Source organism: Amphiura filiformis, chromosome 3 (assembly GCF_039555335.1).
Source record: "Amphiura filiformis chromosome 3, Afil_fr2py, whole genome shotgun sequence".
NCBI classification, from domain to species: Eukaryota; Metazoa; Echinodermata; class Ophiuroidea; order Amphilepidida; family Amphiuridae; genus Amphiura; species Amphiura filiformis.
In genome coordinates this window covers 49618335-49639502 of record NC_092630.1, presented here as the reverse complement: position 1 = coordinate 49639502, position 21168 = coordinate 49618335, and the positions used below count along the sequence as shown (strand labels likewise).

Here is a 21168-nt window from a genome sequence, read left to right as displayed (position 1 = left end):
TTTTTAAATTTTTATAGAAACAAAAGAACTCAATTTTGTTAGTCCATTGCATGAATATGTATTCTTAGTCAGTGGGAGTGGTCTAGTTCATAGACACATTTTGATTGGACACTTTCGCAAGATTTCGGTGCCGTTTATCAGGCCGTAGACGACCCCACGTCATCATGCGTCTTGATAATGCTTTACACGCTTGTAGAGGTGCGCGTATGTATCGCGCTGTATGCGTGAGACTAGTGCGGAATCGCGACGCCGCTAGCAGTATCGCCAACAACAGAATACGTGAAAGTTGTAAACATGTTTCGTTCATTTTATAATGAGGGGAGTTTTTATGACGGTAACTTATTTTTTGCTTTAAAAATTGTTTACAGTTATTAAAATAATATTTAACTGACTAAGAATGAGAATAAGCGATAGGAATTATTATTTTGCCTATCCTCTACCTATGATAGACGACAGGCAGGTCCAATATTTTTTTCGTAGTGGATACCGGCTGCGCTGGCATCCACTACTCAAAATATTGGACCTGCATGTCGTCTATCACACGGTAGAGGATAGGCAAAATAAAAATTCCTATCGTTTATTCTCTAACTACAACCCATTTCATAAGAGCTTTATCAGAATGCAACAGGCTATATATAAAGTGAACAGCAACAGCCAAAAGATGACCAAATATGTATATGGATCTCAATCAATTAGTGTAAAGAAGGTGGAGTCATGTGATGAAACCCAGGCCAACATAATTATTATGTTCCAGTTTTACTTACTTTCCTAGTTTAAATTGAGTTAGCATACATTTTATACATCAGGTAATATCATTATACAATGAGGAAGTATTCTTGATTAGTCTTTGGGATGACACCTGACAAGTCAGTTCACATACCCGTCTTCTGCCGATGAGACTGAGGAGACCGCTTGAGCTGTGGTGTTGCTGCTGTGGCTCTCTGTGGGAGGCAGTTCCTTCCTGTCTAGAGCAGGGGAGCCTTGAGCTACAGGTTCAACAGTAGGCTGTAACAACAACAACAATAACAAATAACAAGATTAAAATAACTGATTAAAACTGGGTAAAAAACTGAGCATGAGATGAGACACTATGTTTTTAAATACAATTAACCAAGTGCAAAAAGTAATTCTCTCATTCTGGTAAAACTGTGTGTTGTGTTATATTTACCAAGCACTGAGACAGAGATATGTGCAGGAATACATAATGTGACTTTCTCATTGCATCACGAATCAGTAATAAAGAATGGTTGAAGCAGCAAACAGGTGGTCTAATACATGCAGGGTTCGAATTCGGCTGTATCGCATAGCAGTTTGCTCCACATTTTGAAGTAACTGCTACCCAAATTTGCATTTGTATAGCACTTTTTATAGTGCTTTAGTATATGGAAGTATCCTGATTATGAGGAATTAGCCAAAAACTGCTACGGAAAATGTTTAAACGAATTCTCACCCTGAATACATGCACACAATATAAAATGCTTCCCATCTTGGTTTCAGCAGTTTCATACAAGACAATGATGACACCCCATTTTAAAGTTGTACTGATTGCATAATCTATTATATCAGTAATACTAGCTAGCATAATGTTAATGTGCAATACTGTCGTCTTGTATTCATCAAAAAGAAGAGACAAGGATTAATGATTTTACAGAGCATTCTATCAAAACAAAATGATACATGTTTGATTAGTTTTGCATGTATAGGGGCAGGTGCACCTAGGCACGACAATTATACTGATTAAAATTGATAATTAAAACTGATATTTGAAATGAAACTCAAACTCATATTGACAAACATTTGAAATCACACCATACAAAAGGAACAGCAGATTGCCAAAATACGCTTCCATTCGGGAGGAAATTAGCATATTTATTATTGATGACTTTAATTTGAAAAACAAGTAATCCAATTCACTCTCTATCTGACAGTCACATTAAGTTAAACAGAAACAGGTAACATTCTATTTTGGTACTTGTCAAAATCTGAAAAAAGGCATATGAAATTCTGACATGAGACCACAACATATAACACGACTATGCACTTAAGCATCCGCCATTTTGCATCTTGTTAAAATATTTGACACAGATAAAGTTATATAGCACCTTGATGATTGGTAACACATAAACCTATTTCCAGAGTAACACATAAATTTGAGGAGGAAACACTTCATATGACTGAGCCAAAAAATTTGGTTCCCGTTAAGTTCAGATTCGAGGCCAAATTACATTTGTCTCCAGGAAATCACTCACTTTTTGCGATAAGATACAAATATTGATTGGAAAAAACACCTGCTGTGTGTTAGCAAATTTTGTACTTTCTAACTTTAGATGTCAAAATCAGTCTCAAAATAAAGTTGCTTAAATTAGATCAGACTAAAGTGTCTGACAGTGTCAGCTTATTTTCATGATTTTGACATTTGAGTACAAATTACATAGCACATGAAATTGGATATCACACAAGTTTCTCTCTGGTGCTTAAAGTGACTCTTTGTAGCTAGATCCTGGATTGCATATGCTTAAAGTGCACACCGAATATATAAACAATTTACCAGTCATTTTGCTTGTATTTTGTACAGATATCACACATGCAAGCATACCCAAACCACACAGGCATGACCCCCCCCATCTCACACTCTCACTCAGAACAAATATTGTATCTGTAAATTCTATGCTACCTTCAAAACCTTTTTCACACTGTCATGGCTTTGACAATCAAGTGAATACAATATTTGTTCTAGGCAACTTCTTTAAAAAAGCAAATAATCATGTGCGATGATTAACCAGAAACCCTGTTCTCAAATTCAAAGGAATTCAAATGATATTCACATTACGAATAATCAAGGACATTTCAATGACAGCTACTGCAATAATTCTAACAATGTCAAATTTGTTAAGAAATCTAGTTTCCCCTTCAGACTGAATTAAACACCGGTTTTGTCCACAATTGCAGACACTGCGATCTCATTTTAAAGCAGCATATAAGACTCTCCGACAGTAAAACAGTCAAGATGGTTTGGTAAATGGATGACTGAAACTGACTCTTTTACTATCAGGAAATGAAGCAGAACACTGCCCTTTATGTGAACTACTGCAATTACTTCTTTCAGTCCCTGGAATATTCAATCACAGGTTACCATAGAGTTTAGTCCTAATCCCCAAAGTATGAAACATCCCCTTTTTACAAGGGTTTTGAAACAAGAATGTAAGCACCTTGAAACACAATATGGCTATGTCACTAAATAATGCTACAGAAAATACATAGCCTCTATGTTAATCAATTTAAATGTTAGTGATAAATGTACCGTGTATGCACATGTCAGTGCAAGTCTATTGACTGTCTGGGTTTATAAAAGTTATGCAGTGATTAGCACAATCTAACAGGTTGGTTGAAATAATGAGATTTGATGTAAAATCACATGACTTCATACAAATCTTTTGATTATGTTATGTGATGCAACTTATGCTAGGTGGTGAACCTCCTAATATATTGTAAATGGGTCAAATCTTCACCCTCTTATAAAATGCTACTTGTGGCAATTGCTTCAGCCAATTTTGACCAGGAGGATCACTGACCCAAGCTTCATATGCAATGTAAACAAAATACTGCTCAAAGGTCATGTAGGGGTATTAGGTGTCATCTTCTAAATGCTAACACTATGATCACCAAACCTGGTTAGAAGAACCACTGGCCTAAGGTTTATATACGGTGTACACAAATTGGAGTCAAAGATCACATAGTGGTTAAGGGTCATTAAAGCTTAATTTAAGTTATACCCAGCTTGGGGTCAAAAACACAAGGGTCAGTAGCATGAAGTTAACCAAACAACAAGAATCTCTTGCCAGATTAGCTGCATTCATGATAATACATAACACTGTAGTGCATTATGGACTAGCACTATGCACTATTTGATAAATGGTAGCTTCAACTCATGGTGCAATCATACTTCTTGGTATTTCATATATAGAACTTCTTTTGTATCCATATCTGTGTGTCCAGTTAGTTATGCATTTCCCTATACTTGTATCAATGTATCAAGCTGAAATTTTGCTACATGAAAAAATGGAACAGAGGTCATCTATTGGGCTTAAACTTGAATATAACTGGGTCAGCAAAAATAACTAATTGAGAGAAATAAATTATTCATAATGGTTGAGGTTAAATGTCATGCAGAGGTCATCATTATCAGAAACCACCGCCTGACATTCGCGGCTCTTGAGCCACAGCAGCTCTAGTATAATACTGATTTTTGGAATGCGTCAAAGTGGAGTTAGTTTAGATTGAAATATTACAGCAGTAGAATCAGCAGGAGATGACAACAGGTGCATCAATGTATCAGTGGCTTATGATGGATGAGGAGTCATAACATTGCCAATTTGTTGATTAACTCCTTCAAATAAAGGAGAGGTCATGATGGAAAATAACCACCTAACAAACTTCCAAGGTAAAGATGGTAAATATCATGGACTACATATTATTCATAACCTTGTACTTTTGTTACCCTAAAAAGTAACATTAATATCTTGAGATCCAATAAAACTTGTAAAATTTTTTTAAATATGATAATATTATACAGATGGCATCAAACAAATTGAAGTGAATGACTTTGCATTCAGTTATTTTTCGGGAATTGTGAAAATATAACAGAACGGTAAACTGCATATCCGTCTTTACACGCTTTTCAATGGGAAATGAACTTTACTGCTTGGATGATGTCACGAGAGGTTAGCATTTATTCCGTATTGAAAAGCGTAAAGACGGATATGCAGTCGACCGGCCTCTAAACATTTTGCCTGGACCTCGGAATATTATTCCTCGGTCCCAAGGCAAAATGTTCACATTTTTCACAATACCCTCAAAATAAATTAACCTCATATTTACAAAAGGATTATTATGGGTAGATAAAAATAAATGCCTTCCTATTACTATGAGATGAACAAGTTCATTAAATGAGCAACACAATGATTTGTGATGTCACATACAATTTGGTTTATATTGCTTTATCCTTGCAAGTTTTTAATCTCCTATGTTGGGAACTGAATTCTCTTTCTAGTTAATTGAACTTGGTAAAAGTCATGGCTTGTGATGAATGCTTTAGTGCTTGGTCTATTCTTTATCAGATTTCAACCATACCTTACATACAAAACTTTCACACAGACACTTCTTGACATCTAGTTACCTGTTTTGCAATCATGAGCTGCGGCGACACACCCAACACACCTACTACATTACAGGAAAGAACATGATAAAACTACTGAAAGTTGAACTTACATTAACATAGGTGACAGAAAAACTTGTTCCTGGATGATGCTGCACTACGTTGGTCACTTGCCCTGCTGTAATCGACACCTGCTGCTGCTGTTGGTGATAAGCCACTTGTGTTGCTACTGGCTGCTGCTGGTAAGTCACTTGTGTTGCTACTGACTGCTGCTGTTGATGTGGTTGCTGCTGATGTTGCTGATAACCCACTTGTGTTGCTACTGGCTGTTGCTGATAAGCCGCTTGTGTTACTACTGGCTGCTGTTGCTGTGGTTGCTGATAAGCCACTTGTGTTGCTACTGTCTGTTGCTGAGGTTCTTGCTGTCCATGTTGTGGAGCTATGGTGGCCGTAGTCTGGACATATTGAACATTGGTGTTGTCCTGTACCATTTAAATAGGGAAGATTATGAATTATCATTTTGAACACATTTCTACTTACCAAATACATTAGCTTATGAAAATGTTTGAATTTGGTTTAAGATGGAGTTAAGGGTAAACCATTTTCCTTGTTAACTTCTAAATGTAGAATGAGAAAGTGGAAGAACATAAAGATGATGAAAAAAGAGGGGTTCAAATAAAAGAATGGAAAATAAGAAGGGGTTCTTTCTGCATCCATGTCCTATGCATCCATGTCCTATGTATACTTATGCATGATGCAATATATCACTGCTAATATCTCAGATCTTAGTTCTTAATTATATATTCATCATCAGGATTTATCATGCAATTATTAAATCTTGTTTTCATGATGCAAAAAATAAGTATGTGCACTGTAAAAAATACACTTGCAATGTCTGTTGAATATCTAGCAATATATTATATTAGAACTGTGTTACATGCAGTGCTTGGACTTAATTTACTTTTGTTTTGATTTACTCCATATCTGAAACAACCTGCAGGCCCACCCAGTTCATCATTATTTATACTGGCAAAACTGACAAACATGAACCTTTGATGCACACATTTCATTTAAATCCTTGTGTCCAAATGCACATTGCCACAGATAATCTTAAGCCCAAAAGCACTCACAAATTCAAATGGTACACTCACAATACTGCAGTATGTACAGGAATTGTTGTTGGGTGCCAAAATGATAAGCCTATTTAGTGCAGGAATACACCCTAGATTCTAATAGGTGAAATGAGTCAGAATTTCCACTCAGGAAGCACATTAATTGCTGGAGTTGCTGTGATGTGACAGGTGGGGACCCTCAATGGGTGCAGGTCATAATATAGATTGCAGCAATTCTGTTTGAGGTCCAATGACAGCCAAGACATTAAATTTATGGTCAAACTGTCCTCAAAATAGTTATGTAACGGCAATTTATTTCCCTTTATGTCTTTTATCAGAGTTCTATTACTTGTCACCATAGGTCACAGGCCAGAAGGAAACGACTCATGATTCTGGGCATTTCAAACTTAATTTTTGGTTGGTAATCCAACTACATGAATCTCTAAACTTTAAGAAGTTGCTCCCATGATGGTGTGTGAGCAATCATGAATGGTATTATTTCAGGGAATTCTGTCAGATCTATTGCATGTTCTATTATAGCATTTAAAACTGTCAGTACTCCATTCAAAACGAGACAACTTTATCAAAATGATTGATAACCATATAATTCTAGTGATGAAGGGCCAGGATATCACATCCAAACTTTCAATGCCCTCAATACTTAATGGGGAAACAAACATCCTATAAATGTTGATCAGTTCAAGTGAATCCAATGTTGCATTGACGAAAAACTTAAAAACAGATGGGTGCCTATCATTTTGATACAATTTGTAGAATTCTAAGTCTATCAATGCCCATGCATAACAAATTCATTATTATTTTTCGAGTTTCAAATTCTATCTAGATCACTCTATCAAGTCAAGTTGGGGAATGAAATTCAGGAAATACAAATAAAAAGATACTGAAAATGAAGAGATAACTCAAAATCATAATCTACATTAATGATGTTGAAAAACCCTGTGGAAATTCAGATAATGGCAAATAATGCATTTTTTTACCCATTTCACATGTCAAGCTTTTACTTAAATTGCCATTATGCTACAAGCATTAGCGCTTCTAGCATGTGATACAAGAAAATCTGTTCTGCGCTTATTAAAAGCAATTTGTGAAATTAAATTGGATCAAAGACAAGATTCTGGTTCCCGATCCTACGCGTTTAATAAGAAATTTTGGTGCTGTTAACGACTAGGAAATGTTGAGTTTCTTGTTTGGATCCACCTACAGGATATAACTCATTTCAAAACAACTCCCCTTTCTATTTTTCGCTATCTCTACACTACTAATTCAATTTCTTCAGGAAAACTGATATATTGCTATTAATCAATGTGTGCAACTCAAGAAGGGGAAGATTCATGAACTGAAACAGGCTGAGAGTAACTGATATCATATTGAATCATTAAAAAAAAGTTTTTAAAGCAGCACTGTAATCAATCTAAATTGAATCATTCAGGGAGCTAGAATTCAGTCACCCCTTCCTCAAATTCTTTTGAATTCCTTTTACATGAACTATATTAAAATACTAGTGCATAAATAGCAATGTGACTCATGTCATAAATGCCTTATGTATTTAACTATTTCCGCTATATGCTTTTTTTATGTCTGCCTGAACTAGCCACCCATAATTCAAATATAAAAAAAAGGCAAAAAATAAAATGACTTCACAGCACAGTGCTCTTTATAGAAACTACTTTAGTTTGCCGGTATATATTTAATTAGGCATGCAGCCAGACATTTAGGTTGGGTGTACTATTATCAGCACTGCATTGAATGTACGAGATATCCTGGGGTTAGATAAAGCAGAACAAGGGGAGTATTCAATTTCATCTCATGAATAAATGAAGATTTTATACCTTCCTACATGCTCTTAAGATTCACTACATGACTAAACTTAAATTATTAATTACCACTTCTGGATTCGATAGAAAAGGTTAAATCCTACTTCACCTGACCAAAAATTTCTGATTCAAGACAAAAACATTACAGAGTGAATTCAGTTCGTTCAATTCCCATTAATTTGATTAACCTTGCAAGAAAGAGATAAGACAACTTCTATTGATTAGTATTTAAGAAACACTTCGAACAGTAGGTGGAAACAATTTCCTGGAATTCTCTCAACCTAGCTATATCTTATATTTGCTATTGATCTTGCTTTAAAGGCTGAATAAAAAGGTTTACGTGTTTCTGGTAACGTATGTTCTCCAATGAACTAAATATTGGTTATTTTACATAAATATTTGTAATTCCATTAGTAAAAGGGACTAAAATCTAAGGGTCAAACAAACACAGTTGTTACATATTACATAAGCTAAAAATGTTTTAGTCAGTCAGTAGGAGAAGCAGGAAGCCTAAATATATATTTGTTCCACAACTAAAAAATATTTTGGGTTAGCAGAGTTGAGAAGTACTTTTGTCCAGCCTCATCTATTTTTAACACATCATTCTCATTACTATCATTATTATTTTTATTCTTCAGAGCAATATGGAATCATAATTGATGTATTCTAGCTAAATGCATTTTTAAATTACTACCTTTAAAAATTTACTAATTTATTTCTGAGATATAGATATTAGCTGAATAGCTTAAGCAATGATTAATAAAAATCAATAGTTTTATCTATTCAAAAAAAAAAAATTAGTTTGATCTTTTAGTTTGCCTAGAATTGTTTTCTATTCATAGCAAATTCTGAGTAAACATCTAAATAATAATTTTTTTACAGTTAAAGTTAAAGAACAGTACAAATAATACAAAATGGATTTTGAATTTTGTTTTAGAGTTTATCCATGGATTTTACTCTAAGCTATGCATTCTCAAGTCTGAGGAAATAAAGTGGATGTAATTGCACTTGTAGCGCAATCTCATAGTATTTCACAAACACTGCTGCTTGTTTAAGAGAAAGATTTACAAATACATCAACGGATTCACAAACAAAAACTCGTGTATTTGATTTCAAAATTGTCCATGAAATATACGTAGCTTCTGTCTGCAACAGCATCACTTAACTGGAGGACGTACTTGCCGCATGATTTATACCTGACCAGGTACGATGCGATTTCCCTGAAAGCCATACTAAGCGATCAAGGACTGCGCAATATTAGTGAGATCTAATAGATCGGGTGTATAATGATTCCTGACAACACTCTGTTTTGCTATTAATGGTTCACAGCTTTAACTCCTTTAACATCACATCACATGGCTTTACGGCCGACTAGAAAATGGATATGCACCAGAATGCATCATGGCCAAATGGTTTCCCCTGAACACAGCTATCTTAAACCTATCTATCGCCATCATCTCAATCCAATGATACAATTTTGAAACTGTGAGATCATTGAATTAATTTCACACCAAACCGTCACAGTATGTCTTATAGAATGGGTACATAAAATTACTTGAAAATCTGCTGTATCATACCGTGTGATTAATAGTATGATTGAACAAGTGTTGCTTCATTATTGCTGCATGTCATATCTTTACAAGTGTTATGATAACATATTCCCAGAATCCTCTCTCTACCTTTTGTTTGCAAGCTGTAAGTTTATTAAACTCATCTAACCTTACAGTCAGTGGCTTGATGTGACCAGCTATTTCTAGCTTTTCTCTCTCTCTGACAGATTATATTATTTCCAACTACAAGAATCAGATTATTTTCTGATTAATATGTTGAATTTGACAAAGCTAATGTTGGATTGTTTTGATAACCTAGACTTACTGACAAATTAAATTTCACAGAATAACAGTGATAATGCGTATACTGAAGAAACAATATTCACACAAATTGTGGGCAACTCTTCATTTAAAATTTCAACTGAATGTAGATTACTTTGTCACAAGTTGGGAGTGACACTTATCTGTTAATACTTACAAACAAATCCATCAAAACGCAAGTTTAAAATTTAACAAAAAAACAGAATCAATGCAAAGAGCATAAATTTGTGAGCTTTTAAATTCAACAAAGTCTGACACTGTTTACTTCAAAGTAAGTATTTGTTTACGACATCCAGACAAGCTACTTTGGAGACATAGCACTCCTTGGGCAAAAATTTTAATGACTAAATGAAAAAATTGTATATTATGATTGTTGAATAATTAATGGTAAAAAATCAGAAAATAATCTGATTCTTGTAGTTGGAAATAATATAATCTGTCAGAGAGAGAAAATGAGAAATAGCTGGTCACATCAAGCCACTGTAAGGTTAGATGAGTTTATTAAACTTACAGCTTGCAAACAAAAGGTACAAAAGGTAAAGCTACCATGCTTGATAAAATGGTCTTGATATGTTTACACAGACTATAAGCCAAAAAATGATTCAATTACTAGTAATAGTCAAGACAAAAATAGTGGTCATAAAAAAGGTTTAAAGCATGATTGGGCTTGGTTTTTGAAAACATTAAGGTCAATTCTGAAATGGTAAAATGTTTATGATGAAAGCACTCTTGGTTAACAGCATTAAACATGTTATAATAAACAGCAAAGAAATGACACAAACTGCCATATTAGTTCATCATGAATATCATAAATGCATGTAAAATTCAGACACTGAAAAAATGTGAATGTTTCTATAGTTAGATTGCTAATTTTAATATTTTCAGAGTCTAATGAAAAACTTTTAAATTGTAATGTTTCAGAAAAAGAAATGAATGGAAATAACCCACATGATGTGCAATATTGCCATTGCAATTAATGAAAAGCCAATCTGCATCCTCTAATAATAATTAAATACTCTTCAATGCACACAAAAGGTAGAATTTGATTCACATCAAATACCGTCTTTATATGATGCAGTTGAATTACTTGAAGTGTTCCTGCAAACATTGACATTTACAAAACTCAGAATCAACCACTTAAATCTATATTTGATATGCTAGATAAACAAATTTCCATCTTAAAATTTCATTAACTTGTGTTCAAAGATGAACGTCAAATGAAAAATGATGAGAAAATAGTGACATAAAACTAGAGATGTACAGCAGCTACCCTGACATCTACATAATTCTGGATTTAGTGGATTAGGGAAATTAAAGGATCGGATTGCAACATTGGCACAATATTTTTGTGGGACATGAGAGCATATCAGACACATCAAATTGCATTCTGAATGCGAGGAATGTCCTAGATCTTTTTGGGGGGGGGGAAATGTATATAAGAAAGGTCCAAATTTTCAAATGATGGATGGATTTTCCTCCCAGCTACATACACTTTAATTACATATCATTATCTATTTTTAATAATTTGCCATAAAATTTGTATATCTCAAATTAAAAAAAAAAATCAAAATTATTTGATATCAGAAAGACATTCCTCATATTCAGAATGGAATTTGATGTGTCTGATGTGCTCTCATGTCCCACAAAAAATACTCTGCAAACGTTGCTATTCGATCCCTTAAAAGGATAAAATTAAAGGGTATACAGTCATTTTACTTCAACATCCAAAATATAATTGAAATGTATTTTATTGGTAAAGTGACCGTAAACCTCTTTAATGGTGGCAGGTATATTAGTATGTATGTCTATGAATTCCTCGTTCGAACCAGTCCTTCAGTATGTTTTTAAATAATATTGAACAATGTAATTCTCGTATCTGCTGTACATTAAATTATTTTGGATGTGGCAAATAAATTAAAATACAGATATTTATTAAGTTCGCTTGAAACAAAAGCAAACAATGACTTTCACAAAACTCTATTTCCCAATCTGTATTATTTTACAGCTAGCTTGTACCGTTTCCCTAAATCAAGTGAAACAAAACTTGATATCATTTCCAGGACATGAGTATTGAGAAAAAAAAATCTTGGTTATTAAAAATATTTTGTACGGAGGTTATGTGAGGTTTTTCTGCAGAATATGGATAAATTTGAAGAAGAAAAAAATGGAGGGATGACAATAGAAATACAAATTAGAGAAATAAGTATGATTTGTTCATAAATTGGGAAAGTATAAAGAAATTTGGGATGGTATGTTTACTAAGGAGGTTGTAGGTCCACTCTAATGACTTCATTGGGTTGAAAGCAGTGCACCAGAGAGTTGTTACAAAAGAGGAGATTTGGGTTAACAAACATAACAACAAACATGTATGTTTTCTAGGATCACATTCCATATCAAAAGTTTACTCTCTAACGCATGGTTTGAAATGTAATTTTATTCTGTTAGTTTTGACACTCTGGAATATTGACCTTTCTGAATTGCAACAATAGGATTTAATCATTCACTTCTGTTGTATGCACTGTGAATTTCAAGAGTCACCACACATGAAAGAATACAACACAAATACAGAAACTGAAAAATCAATATACCAGTTTTGAACAACTATCAAACATTGTCAAATTCTACTCAAATGACCATTATTCTATGGGAATTTAAACATCTGTTGCAAGGGAGATGTCAAAATATCCGGACTCTAATATATATGCTTTTTAATTTGATTAAAAGCAGATTTGCTTGCTCAAATTCATGACTTGGAAGTGATCTTGATAAAACAATCACATGTTTGGGTTTTTTTGTTTGTGTTTGTGTTGTTACAAAGTTTAATAATGTTATTAGAATTGTGATGATTTCCCTCTATTGGTTTTACAATTAGTGTATCTGTTGGAACTTTTTAATAAGCGGTAACGAAAGAAGCTTGTAACCCAGCTTTAAGTTGATCAAAATTCATGGACACAGTGAATATAAGCATGTCTATGACTGTAGAGACTGTACGGCATTCATGATATTCTGTCAATGTGATATCAAGCAACACCAAGCCATTCCATTTAATCAAATTATCTTCACCAATCCTAGTCAACCTCCCTTTGAATGCCGGTATCATGAAATGGCAGCCTGCTAAAGCACCATGCCTATGCACTGAGTGGATCGGTTTTTGCGCAAGCAGTGAAAAAACCTTTGGCGTTAATAATCACCACCCAGGTTGTTTGAAGTGATTAATCAAAGACATGTATGCCAAACTTAAAGCTGGGTCAGCTACTTGTTAATTATTCATGTTATAACATCAAAGACATGCCTGCTGATGGTGGTATTGCAGAAGTTGTTGGTTGTATGATCCATTGCTGAACTGTCTACTATACACAACCGTCTGCAAAAATACATAACAAGTGCACACACCTCATAGTACTACACGGTAATGGGTCTTTAACTAAAACATCCCTGTTCTGCTTGAATGATATGTCGTTGCAGCAAATAATAGGTTACTACATTTATTGGATATCTGCACTCCTGCGGTGGTTTGGATTGTACATTTTCTCATACATACCAAATGAGGGAAATTATATTGATAAGTTACAGGCATCTTTTCCAGCATAAAAGGATGAAAATGATAAATCTTTGATCGACAATTGAATGCCTTTGACCTTTTAAAGTGTTTATTTAAATAGTTGAGCTGTGAATCAAAATATAGCAGTCCATTACTGATTGAAATTCTAGCTGTAGTATGTATTATCATAGATATGCACGCATCATACTTGATGACGGTTGGAATCACTGATGAGAAGACAATATTCTATATATCCCAAATGTGTGTTTTTCTGTCACCAAACACCATTATAGCAAGTTTCTTCTTTCATAACTTCAAGGCTTTATTCTTCCACTCCATTCAATGCAATGCATATGAAAAACATCAATTCCTCAATTCCAAGCACAGGTTTGAGCAATCAATGTTTCCATTTCTTTTCTTACACATTCCAAAATATTCATTACTATGCTCAGTCCATCACAACAGCTCAGGTATGAACAAATCTCTTACCGTTAATACATTTTAATTAAATACAATGTGAGCAACACAGAGATTATATAAACTTGATAGGAATGCATAAATTCACCAATCGCTGAAGTTGTTACAGTTGAAGATTTTTTTCATTCCAAAGAGTGAGTGCATTTCAAATGATGTATTTTCTAAAAAAAGATCAAATTCATTGCTGCTTCCCACATGTCATGACAAACATTTGCATATTAATCTAACCACTTTTGATTGCTTGTTAATGCATGCTACAAAAGCTGTGTACAGTTCCAACATAACTTGCATTCCACGCTTGTTTTATTGCCAATGTTAATGTGTTCACAGCAAATCGGCATCCACGTACCACATCAAAATTGTACATTTATATTCATGCAAACCTTACACGCATTCTAAGTGAAACAACATCAAGTACAGCTGTACAAAAACTCTAACTCCTCATGCTTTGGAATTTGACACGCTACCAGCCCTAGCATTTGATGCTGATCATGTCCTACCACATTAAAAAAATAGTAACTACCTTTCGGCTTTGCCATAGCTACAAAACAACAAGTAGACTATCAACCCATGGCATGCAGATGACTAAACATCACGGTCCCTGGTGTGGTGCGTGATGTGGTTTCTTACTTAAGTGTTTGGTGTGCACAAACAATCACTAGAAATCCAAGTTCACAAAACTTATCAAACATAGCAAACACTTGCATTACTAACCTGTTGTTGGCTACTATTGGGAACTGGAGAATCGGACTAGAATAAACGAAGCAAAAACATTGCCTGCTTAGAAATGCTTTCCTCAAACTAAAAAATGCACGTTCACACAGACATAAATGTATTATGTTTTTTGCTAGGTTTTGCTGAACAAATTATACTTGCTGTTTACGATCGCAGGTTTCCGATTTCAAAGCTGGCCCTGACTGAACATCAATGAGTGTAACTGAACCTATTGTTTGCATCTCCAGTGAAGTATAATGAATTCTTATTGCTGCTATTAAAACACATCCCATTGTATTGCCCTCTTCCAACCCCCCCCTCTCTCTCTCTCTTTTTGTTTGATGTGACTCAACAAAGCCACAAACTATTACATTCTGGATATATATGTCTTTCAATACCTGTTCCTCTAATGTTCTTCAAACTTATTTCATTTCTGGCATATCCTACCAAAGTTTGCCAGACACTTACCTACATGTTAACAGTTCTGAATGTTACAGAAATCTGTTTGTTTCGAGTTGCAGCTTTAGATTTCAATACCATCATGCTAGAGTGGGAGAGGGGAGAGATAATAACTATTCATACCTGTCCAGAGGCCATCTGATAATTTCCAGATTGATGTGCATGGGGCTGCTGCTGGTTTGGTTGGGCTGTCGCTGTGGCAGGGTTTGGCATTGTGGCGCCTGGAGTGTGTTGAGCATTATATTGCTGTAAAAGATAGGGAAAAGTTAAGCAAAGAAAGAGACTATGACACTAAATGTAAACACTCTCCTGCATTTTACTTTCAGGTGTAAGCAACTCATTCACGTCACACTGTGAAATATAAGGTACAGCAATCAATGTTATGCTTTGAAAAGAGCCTCAAAGCCAAAACTGTGGAATGAATGATTTATTAAGTTAAGAGCCATCTCAAACATCCGGTGCTGCAAAATCTTTAATAATGAAAATTATAAGGCTAGGCAAGAGAAAGAAATTCTGAAAGCAAACATATGCTTCCACAAAATGTAAATATCTTCTCTGAATAATGCATCATTTGCTTTGTGGTCATTTGTGGCTATCTTGACTAATATAAAAATGTAGCTATCTTGACTTTTAAATATAAAAGGTGATATGGCAATGAAGGAAGCAAATTGGCTTGCAAATTGTCTTTGAAGGAAAAGTATCTGATCTACTGTCACTTGCAAACAGGACAAAACATTCCCTGTATTTTGTCACATGTTCTGGACATTTACAGGTACTCAATTACAGCATATTCATCAGAGTCAGGTCAACTTCATGAGACATTAAGTACACCTGACTATGTATGCAAAGATCAGTTAATGACATAGAAAACAAGGACCGCTCACAAAAGCAGGTTTTTTTCATCTATCGCTGGCCTTATTAAGGAAATTTATGTGTGCATCAATTCATTATGTATGTCAATAATATCAGGAAAGTGTGCAAGACTCATTGGAGCCTTTTGTTGAAGATGAAAGGCAAGTGTCACAGCAATTCAATCAATGTAGAGCAACACAGATAACACCTGTCTGCATAGGAGCACAGTGTGTTTTCATTTACCGATGTTTGGGGACAACTTGGCCGCCGAATGTCTGCAACGAAAGGCGCATTTAGCTGATTTGGACAACTTGGACGTCTATCTTCCACGTTATAAACATGCAGGTGACTTGAGGTGGTTGGTCGCCTGTCTCCAATATTGGTTGGGATGGATAAACCAGGGGGAGCACTTGGTCTTCTATCTACTAATATATGTGGAATTGACGGATTATAGGGGCTGTTTGATCGTCTTCGCATGTCACTTTGTATATAAACCTGCAAAACAAAATTGCTTATCTATTAATAAGACAAAACCCTCAATATATTTATAACTTTTAAAAAGATGCTTGCTATTTGATAGCTGCAAAAAGACTATTCCACACAATTCTTTTTTCATTGCACTCACACGGAGCTATTGACAAACGCAAGCGTATAACATGCAGTAACCCCCACATCTCTCCAATTTTAAGTGTGGGTGTTGCTGTTATTTATTTTTCAATTTATATGTTTTATTGGTGATTCACAAAAAGTGGAAGACAAGGAATTTATATAGTACTTTTATCAAACAAAATATTGAATGTTGAATGTTTCTATTCGTTAAATGGAAAGAATATTTTTATTTGGTTAAATTATGATTTGCTAAGTTGAGTGAATGGAACAGTCCATATTCTCCCTCATGAAAAAATTCTTACCATTATATTCATAAACATTCAATATGAGAATATTATTTAATTCATAAAAAGAACAACATATAACACATCAAAGATAATTAAACAAGACAATAGTTGATCATTTAGTGCAAGTTGTAGTTAAAATATAACCAATTTGTGTGGTGTGTTGTATCAGAAGGGACATACAGTGTGTCATTGTTGTTGTTTTTTATATTCAAATAATCTAACGTCAGATTAAGGTTTACCATTATTATACTTAAATAATTGAAATTACTGGCCACAATCCCGCAAGATTAATACAGCCATATTAGAAACAAAACACTATAAAAACAAGTACATTCAAAGCAACTACAAAATAATGACCTCAAAAGCTAATGAAATGGCTGGCCTTAAAATGCTTTCACCTTTGCTGTTTATCTGACTGAGGCTTTCAAAGTAAATACAATTTTATTCCTACGCATCAAATTAGACTTGATATTCACAGGTTAAAATTTTGAATTATTTGCCAACATGTTGGCACATTGTCCGATTTATGACGAAAAGCAATTATGTTTGTTAGTTGTCTTGTGTGAGTCACCATATATCATGTATTTTTATATTTAGACACTATTATGTATAGGGTTTTTTTTAATTTCACTTTTCTCTGATTAGCACGGAATCACAAATTCATAGTCTTTGTATTGAAAAGTTGATAGTCTGTAACAGATTGCTGCATAATCACATCGGTCTCCTGTATATTTATGGATCACCGACTCTGCTCATTATCTCAGGTCAGGAAGGGATGAGATGCAACTTTCATGCAAATGTATAAAAAAACAAAGACTTGCTATTATTTACATAGTTCTAAGACTTGCTAATCATGCCAGTTACACTGAGAATCTAGTTCATTCATATGACAGCATTTTATTGAAGTGTGATCGAAAACTTCATGATAGAAATCCGCAAGTGGTTTCTTGTCTAGTATAAATGCTGTGTTGTGTTATTGCTACGTTAGTTTTAAGTTGCTATGTATATTTTTAGCTAGTGACATCACGGGATTAGTTGCTGGCTAGCAACACAACTCTCCACTGGTGTGTTTGGGATTCAATGCTATTTTGGGAAGGCTTCCTGCGTATAAATATTATATGAATGCATATACGTCAGGATTTAATCAAAATAATGCAATGGTTATTCCCATATATTGTTGTACTGTCCAAAAATACAGTGATAAATTTTTAATTTAATTAATTGGAAAAACCCACATCTTATTTATGGTAAGGAAACAAAGTAATGGTTATCAACCTTTGTTGAACATGTACCAACAATGAAATTGCTATCTCCAGTAACAATGCATCATTGATAACATTCATTATTACAATCTTGAGGAAATGTAAAAGTCAAAATACCAAATAACTGCATGTGAAACTTCCCTGCATGTACTACAAATAAATGCACTCACATCCGTGTATGAATTCAATCCTTTAGAATCAGTTGAAACAACTTGTTTAACATGTGACTGATTACTTCAGGTGTACTAAGTGGATTTAGTACCTCTGTCACATCACATTTTACCACTATAACGGTGCTTCTTTTTGGGTGAAAGAAACATGCATTTTATGAAGAGCACTAACACTGTCATCCATAAATCTCTGGGTATCTGACATGTGTGTAGTGGATTATGTAAATTGGAAACGTGATAACACCTCAAATACGTTACGCAGTTTCAATCAATCACGCCGTGGCATCATGATGTCTAGCAATCGTCACAAAACTTCTGGGAACTTGCACAATTTTTTCCTCAATATTTGAAGAATGGTGGATGACATTCAGCCTTTAGGCATAAGAATTTATAGTCTCTCTTTTGATTTAAGACTACTTGAACCATATGCTGCATTTCCACTACTTCTGATTTTCACTCAACTTTCAGTCACTAGATTGAATAGCCCGGGGAATAACCAAAGCGCATTTTGACTGTTACTTTCATAACTACACAAAGCCACAATCTCTTGGACAATCGTCCATGTGGTCACGACTCGCATCGTATGTTTATATATGCAGTTCAATAATAGTCAATTTAGTTTCTCCAGACAACAGGGAATATTTTCTCACATGTCTGAAAATATATCAGGCTGGTACAAAATATTGAATTTGTTTACAAAAAATAATAAATAAGGCAGATAAAAATCAATTGAAATATACTCTATTCATAAGAGGAAAATATAACACTGTAAACTAATAAATAACAATATCATAAAGTTTCATGCCAGGTTGCTGTATGTTTGTTTGTTTGTTTTTGTATTTTATGGGCTGAGGAGATTGCCAATGAAATGAACCTTCAACCTTGAAGGTATCAATGTACACCATTTATTGCACAAAGAACTATGACAACGTATAGATACATTAACCAAATGATTTATGTTTTGCAATGACAAGAGTAATTACAAAACATAATGTGTGCCCCTTATAGTCTTACTCAAGTCTGCACTTTGGCTACCTTTTCCACTTGTCTGGCCAATTAATCCACAGTGTCAAAACATGCGTCATGCCATGCTGATCATCTAATTTAGACAGAACCCTGGTTATTCCCTTTGCTTGGTATGCCAATGAATTGCAAATGACAATGATACTTTATACATGACGCAAATTACATGCCCAAGTCTCGCTCCATCGTGCCATGATTTATTCACATGTTGTACAGGCTGCTACCAACAAAACATTAAATGTTTTAAACTGGTGCTGTTTACAACTATAGCCTGTTCAGCTTGAAGTTGACAGTACTGATACTTCACATCCTAGCAATCTCTGTAATAAATCACATGCACAAACTAACCCTCAGAAGGGCTCTGCAATTTCTGGTCAACACATGCAATTTCACACCACTATCATAAAAACCGCATTGACGTCACTGCTCAACTTCTTGAGCAGGCAGCTCTTGTGATCTCAGCAAATTGACCTTACTTACCCAGTAAACATCTTCATATATTTTAGTCTACAGACCACTCATTTATCATAATAAATATGCTGAAATATGTAAACACACAGACACACACACCTGACAGTGACATACTTACTTGTGGAATTGGTTGGAATTGTGATATCTGAGGCTGGGAATGCGGCTGTACATGGGGCTGCTGTGATGCATTAAGGATCTGAGAGTGCGGCTGGGATACTCCATAGGACACACCTGACATGTCTGACGGCGCAATAGACGAGCCCATGCCACTATCTGCAGTAGGTACACTCTCGCCTGCAGAATATGGAAACCAAGGTTTTGTTAGTTTGATGTAAGGTGGAGGGCTCCATTGTACAATTTTATAATACATAATACCTGCTGGGGAAGTTGGGGAAGACATCACAAACATGTATGCTGAATGCTCACAACACCACAGGATTAAGCATTTGGTTCAGTGTCACCACTGAAGTTTCACTGGTGTTAGATTAGTTATCTAATTGTATCCGCTTTTGCTAAGTGTTGTTGTCCTTCCACATCCTCTCCACCCAAACCACTTGGTTGGTCGGACACTGAACAGAGACCATGTGACTTCCCAATGATTAGATGCCGGCCGGCCTGCTAGACCACAGCTTTCAGCCCTACTAGGAAATGAACACGGGTATGAGTTAACATGCACCAACAATGTCATTTGACAGGTGACCTACGAAGGAGGAAGTGACAAAACTTCCTTAACAAATTGGAATCAAGCCACAAGACAGCATCCACAAAGTTTGACAAAAAGATATAACTGTATCCTCCAATTAAGGATTATAATGTGTGAACATTAATGCCTATGTACAACATCTAAGCATAACTTGCTAACACCCCCTTGTTTTTTTTAACACACATGAAAAATATGATACCTGCAAATCCTGGACAAGTTAATGCTAACTGGCATGGGATTTCCTGCGTAGTACCTCGCTCATGTCATCATTTGCTATGACAACTGGTTTATATTTGGCAAGCAATATTTACATCCATTTACTCAAATTCAGAATGAAACATAACATGACTTTCTATTTAAAACATAGAAAATTGGCTGTATATAATATTTGGGTAATCTTTTCATCTGTTACTAGTGAACAAAAAAGAACCAGTTGAAACACTTCAGCTGAAGTTTAACCATATCAGACTTGCAATCTACACTACTAGAAGATTGAGCTACCTTATCAACCTAGTCATCAATTCTCAACTAAAAGCACTTGCCAATCAAACAAGATCTCTCTACCTCTACATACGGTTATAATTTCATGACTATTGCAAACTGCAATTTTTATTATTTCTACGCTGC

The 21168-nt window shown here is 34.8% G+C and overlaps 1 protein-coding gene across 1 annotated transcript in view; it reads right to left on the bottom strand.

The window, feature by feature from the left end:
• Nucleotides 1–21168, bottom strand: part of LOC140147301 (uncharacterized) — a 91008-nt gene that overhangs the window by 7312 nt on the left and 62528 nt on the right. The window contains exons 8-12 of the mRNA XM_072169080.1: nt 19957–20132; nt 15288–15410; nt 14706–14741; nt 5269–5637; nt 881–1005 (exon numbers count right to left, since the gene is read on the bottom strand). Of these exons, the coding sequence (XP_072025181.1) occupies nt 881–1005; nt 5269–5637; nt 14706–14741; nt 15288–15410; nt 19957–20132 (829 nt within the window). The remainder of the gene's footprint in view (nt 1–880; nt 1006–5268; nt 5638–14705; nt 14742–15287; nt 15411–19956; nt 20133–21168) is intronic.